General features: G+C 31.1%; 1 protein-coding gene across 7 annotated transcripts in view; it reads right to left on the bottom strand.

The window, feature by feature from the left end:
- The window catches only part of LOC129907712 (transcription factor collier), a 153,594-nt gene extending 151,414 nt beyond the window's left edge, over positions 1–2,180 (bottom strand). For 2 of the 7 annotated variants that reach the window (XM_055984041.1, XM_055984045.1), the window contains exon 1: positions 1,236–2,174. In XM_055984041.1, coding sequence (XP_055840016.1) covers positions 1,236–1,351 — 116 coding nt within the window. In that variant the 5' untranslated portion in view covers positions 1,352–2,174. Of the gene's footprint in view, positions 1–1,235 lie in introns of all 7 variants that reach the window. The other 5 variants (XM_055984040.1, XM_055984039.1, XM_055984043.1 and 2 more) reach the window with 5 other exon arrangements.
- Between the last annotated feature and the right edge of the window lie 4,116 nt (positions 2,181–6,296).

Raw genomic sequence — 6,296 nt, forward strand, 5'->3', positions numbered from 1 at the left:
CGGGTGTGACACTGTAAGAAGAAATGTATTTTAAAATATATAAACATTAAAAAAAATCCAAATTTTAAAATTTGAAACATTTAAGAACTATTTTTGTACATAATAAATAATTTATTAGTTCCATTTGAATAAGAGATTTTTTTGAGCAAATTATTTCAATTTTGGATAAAAATGCGGGTTCACCTCCAATACAGTTTATTCTAGGGTTTTTTAAAATAATGCCTGAGTTGAAAACTTTTGGAATGTAAATTTTTCGTATATTTTACTAAAAAAATCCTCATTTTTTTAATTTTTAGATTGAGGTATGTAAAAATAATAGGTATAAAATTATTAAAGTAAAAGGTATAAGTATTAGCACCATCCCACCATCATTAATCTTCTTATATTTACACTTTCATTTTTTGGCTATTGGTGGTCAATTGCGTGGAATCACGCTTGTAGCATTAGATCATTTACATTTTTTGCAAAACAGAGGCAATATCTATGTATTTACGTATGTATACGAGTTGGTCGCAGTTATTAATTTTTAATGGCGACGCTTAAATTCTTTTCCACAAAACCTGTTTTTTTTCTTTCATTTTTTTGTCACTTTCAAAATTTTAGAGATTTATTTATGTTTGTATTGATATAGACATGTATGTAGGAATAGAAAAATGTTCCTACGTATATACAGCAGTTTTTGTCAATTGAAAAAAAAAAAAAAAATCAAATACTACGCACCTAAAAGACTTATTTATGCGTACACAACCCACCATTCTCCCGACCGTTACTACAAAATGATGTTTCTTTTCCGAATATGTCTCAAAACAAAACTAAAAAAGCTTCCCTTACATCCCTGCGCATTTCTTATTTTGTTTATCTCAATCTTTTTCCTTCTTCTTATAAAAAATCAAAAGAAAAGAGAAAAAGTTTTAAAGAGAAGTTTTACGCATTTTACCTCACCTATTGTATACTGTACAGTGTTGCGATTCGCAAAACGCACTCCCCAACATTTCAGAGAAAATGTTTCTTAAGCAGTTAGTTTGTAAGATGATACGCAGCTTCTGTAGAAAATCTTTTGAGAATGTTTTCTACTTGTGCAGGTATATCTTACAATGAGAACAATAAAGGGAACACAAACCAAAAGCTCATGAAACTCAATAAATTGATTTGCGTTAAAATTATTTCAGAAAAGAAAGGTTTCTATTCTTTATATTTATAGAACATTTTCTCTTTTTACTTAAGACTCAACTTACTTGCTTTGATCTACTGGCTGCATCCACGCCCGAGCACTTAGAGGTTCTTCTTTGAGTGAAGTCATCGGACCTCTTGGTTGATTTAAGTCGGTACCAGTAGGTGGTAGACCAAACATTAAACCACTCGCCGATCTTGGCCCCGTCGTCGGATAGAGCTTGCGACCCCATTCTAGTTCCAGAGTAGGCCATGGTGAAGCCGAGCTGAAGCCCGGCACCGGTTCGTCGGAACGCAGTTTGAATTAATCTTCTTCCTAGTCTAGAATTTGAACTAGATTGATTTTGTAAAATTGAATTAGTTTTATCAGTTCAACTATAACTTCAACAGTTGAACTTCATATGTTATTGACCTAAATCGAATTACACATTCACATAAAATCACTTTAAAAAATAATTATTATCAATTCAACAATTTTTATGCTTCACGCTTATAATTATCTTAAGCAATCGGTACCGCTGAGAATTAGAAATATCGTTAATAAGCTGAACCGCAGCACACGTTTATTAAAAAAAACACAGAAGCGCAAAAGGATAATATTAGTCTCGAAGCGCACTCTCACTACCACTGTGTCCAAAAGTAGAGACCTGCCACTAAAAATGTTCGTCCCGAGTGACTGTTAAACCCCAACTGAATCCCTGCTGCTGCGTTACAACACAACCGACTGAACCACCAATGTATCGCATGGGAAGATTAAAGGCAAGGGCCGTTCAGACTATCCTGTCGTAGTTTTGCTGTTTTCCCAATCGCGACCAACAGCAGACATGCGATGATATAGTATGTACGTTAAAACAGCAAGTCAATGAAAAGACAAAGCAAGCAGAGAAAAGCAATAGAGTTGTGAACGTCGATGACGCTGTTATGCTAAGGTGTGGTGGCAGATATCAATATTCAACCCTATATTTGGTTTTTGCTTGTGTGAAAGAGACTCATGGTGCTTTAAAAATGGGAATACATTATTGTTTTTAAATGGATTCACTCGCACCATTGGATTTGATTCCATGAGATAGAGCGGTAAAGATTCACCAAATTTAAGAAGGAAAACAGCATGTTCGTCTTGCAATTGTATTATTAGTATTATTTGTTGTTGTAAGATCGATCTTACGGCACTTCTTTCGTTTCATATTTGGTTGGTTGTTTATATAAAAGCAATGAAATGCCTGTCTAATCACCGCTTAATAACTAGCATCTCCAAGGAGTTAAAATTTTCTACACTTCATATATTGTGTAAAAGAGACAAAAGTACATTAAAGCAAACTTCAGCCAACGCAAACTCCCTAAAGACAACAAATCCCAACACCAGATACAACAGATTGGACTGTTGTACTGCCTATCTTAAACTGGAAATGTGTGTGAGTCTTTTTGCCACCGGTTTCTATTGGTGCTTACAAAAAGCAACGATTTGGTTGGTCCGTTTAACTATACCCCGAATTCCAGTATTCCATTTTTGTTTACCAATCTCAATTTGTCTTCTCAGAATGATAGCTCTCTTTTAATTTTGCTGCTTCCATGCAGAATGGAATAAAATGGTACCTTGAAGTTCTCTCCTTCCAGAAAGAGTGATACTGAAAGGAAATGGTATTAAGTATGATGGGTAGGTAATACAGTGTGTTAATTATTGTTGAAATAGAGAATAAATACACATTGACATAATGAATATACCTATATAAAAATAAATGCGTTATTTTTAATTTACATAGGTAAAGTGAATTAAATTTCAAGGAAGATAAGGTGCGTAGGTAGCTTAATTAAGGTTTAAATAGCTACGTTCAAGTTAAAACATAATTTAAACTAAACCTTCCACACTCGAGATATATTCAAATGCTTTATATCGGGGTGTGGTAAGTTCAGCGTATTCATCTGTGACTCCACCCATTTCAATCAAATCTAGTACCCACCTACGTGTACGTAGGTACTTGCCTACTCTGCGGTGTTAGCTCACATTGGCGTATTCACATTTTCAGTACCTTGGAGAATTGAGTTAGGTAAAATATTTTCGAGATTTCAAAATTGTCTCTGAGACGTATAAATATGATTATCTTTCTAGGGTTAAGTGGAATTTAGGCACCACATTATGCTTCTAAAAACCCACCTACAGCATGAAATCATTGTTCCTGGGTATCTTCGTGACCTTTTTGAATAAATTGATATGTTCTGAGCAAGCTATAGGTCTAAATTTGATAATTTGCTAATAGGTATTTCTTCGACTTTCCACGTGTGGTTACACGCTTCTACAGGACTAAGACAAATTGTTCTAAAAAATCCTAAATAGGTACCTAAGTATAAAATTAATACTTATCTTAGGGCCAATTTATTGAGCCTCCATTAAATTTTGAAATTTATCGCTTTAGTTAACGGCCTCGTTAAACTATTGTCGCCTTTAAGTACACATCATTAAAAATTCATTTAATTCACTCTTCTTTAGTTAAAGTCCTTACTTTTAATGGAAACTTTAAATTTAAAACTCTGTTAAAAATATCCTAGGGATTTTTTATTTTGTTTGAAAAATAATCTGTCAAAAGCTACAATTTTGTCATTTTGAATTAGAAGAAAAACCAAAAAACTATGACCCGTAAGTATTTTGCAGCTGAAAACGCCAGAAAATGCAAGAGATTAACGATATACCAGTGGTAACCAAAGAATGCTACAACCTACAATTGAAACCATGAGAAGAAGAAGGAGTTAAGTGAAATTTTTAATTTTTTCCATCGGTGTCAAATAACAACTTAAATTTAAGTGTTATCGGCATTCATCTCGTGTCATTGGTTTAGAAGTTAGCTTTATATCTCTTCTTCTCATGGCTTCAATTGCAATGTTATGTATGTTATGTATGTATTATGCAGCATCTCAAAAATGATTAGTTTTGAAGTGGAGAATATAATCTAGTAGATCTAGTATTATCTGTGCGAAGTAGACAAGAAATGCATTAATTTCTTTGAATTTTGTTCTTTTTTATGGTACAAATGCATGTGTGTATACCTACAAAAAATTCTAGTCTGGACTTTTTTCATAATTGTGATGTTTTTTTTAATAATTTTTTAGCTCATTTGACATTTTTCAAATAAAATAATAATTCAAATAAAAAAATAAATGAAATGACAATTGACACTTATGGAGAGTGAATAAATAGAAATTCTGTTTAAAACCTCCATTTGCTCTAAAAATCCCTCTTAAAAGGTCGAATTTGGTGTTTTAACTAAAACGACTTTTAAATTTAATGCTCAATTAGTTAATGATGCCAAACTTCAAAAAAATCCTTAAAAGAGACTGAATTAAACGAAATTGGTTTTTAATTTTAAAATTCCCTTTTTTAATGGCGATTTAAGTTTAATGGAGAGTCAAAAATGTTTTGAAAAAGACGTTTAAAGTCATTAAAATTTCAAAATATACATACATACATACCTACATAAAAAACTTTTTTATTTGATAAGAAATCCAAAATACCCATGATTTTGCTAATGTTTTTTTCTGGCGAAGGGTAAGGTCACTAATAAACAAAACAAACTCCAACATTTTTTGTGTAGATATTAACAATATCTTTTCTGTTTTGGCTGTTTAGACCAGGGTCAATAATTTTTGAAACCAAAAAAAATCATAGTAGAATGAAACCCATTGGAAAAGGAGGTGAATATGATGAAAATTAAAGGAAAAATAAATTACGGGCGAGCCGAGTTCGGGAAGTGGGTGGGTTGAGTTTTTAATGGTAAAAAATGGTATATCTCGATTTCCGGCAAAACTACAAATCCAATAGAAAAAATTTGCATGGCGAAGTTGTTGGTAATAAAAAGATCTACAGCTTTTGTATCAACAATTTTTTCACATAACCTCAAAATTTATGTGAAAAATTAAAAAAACCGAGTTTTTGGTTTTTTATTTTTATCTTTTTCAAAAATGAAAATTTTTCTACGAAATTTAGTGAAAACTTAGCTTATTATGTCCCAAATACACTGTAATTTATTTGATTTAAAATATTAATTTGTTTACCTTATTTTGACTTAACACCAAAAAAACAGCCTAATTTTCAATCGAAAATTCACGTGTCAAAATATCAGCTTTTTTCAAAAAGTCGGTGGGCATTTCGTTCGTTAAAATGTCTTTTTTCTGATGGTGTAAAAAAAAATTACATTAGTATACTATAGAACATTTTCTCGCAAAATTCAAAAAATGAAAAATGCTTGAATTCGAAAAAATTTTTTTATCATTGTTTACAATTTTTGCCTATTTATTCAAATTTACACTTTAATTACTCAAAAAACGTAAGATTAATCAATGTTACATGAAATCTTACGTTTTTTGAGTAATTAAAGTGTAAATTTGAATAAATGGCCAAAATTGTAAACAATGATAAAAAATTTTTTTCGAATTCAAGCATTTTTCATTTTTTGAATTTTGCGAGAAAATGTTCTATAGTATACTAATGTAATTTTTTTTTACACCATCAGAAAATAGACATTTTAACGAACGAAATGCCCACCGACTTTTTGAAAAAAGCTGATATTTTGACACGTGAATTTTCGATTGAAAATTAGGCTGTTTTTTTGGTATTAAGTCAAAATAAGGTAAACAAATTAATATTTTAAATCAAACAAATTACAGTGTATTTGGGACATAATAAGCTAAGTGTTCACTAAATTTCGTAGAAAAATTTTTGTTTTTAAAAAAGATAAAAATAAAAAACCAAAAACTCGGTTTTTTGAATTTTTCACATAAATTTTGAGGTTATGTGAAAAAATTGTTGATACAAAACCTGTAGATCTTTTTATTACCTACAACTTCGCCATACAAATTTTTTCTATAGGATTTGTAGTTTTGCCGGAAATCGAGATATACCATTTTTTACCATTAAAAACTCAACCCACCCACTTCCCGAACTTGGTTCGCACGTAATTTATTTTTCCTTTCATTTTTATCATATTCACCTCCTTTTCCAATGGGTTTCATCCTACTATGATTTTTTTGGACTTTTTAATGTTTTTGAAGGCATCGGCACTGGTCTAGTTTGGAATTATAGAAGTTGATTCGTTGTTTAAGAATTTATAAAAAACTTCTGTAGGAAAACTGTGTAT

The sequence above is a fragment of the Episyrphus balteatus genome, chromosome 1 (assembly GCF_945859705.1).
Source record: "Episyrphus balteatus chromosome 1, idEpiBalt1.1, whole genome shotgun sequence".
In the NCBI taxonomy this organism is placed as follows: domain Eukaryota; kingdom Metazoa; phylum Arthropoda; class Insecta; order Diptera; family Syrphidae; genus Episyrphus; species Episyrphus balteatus.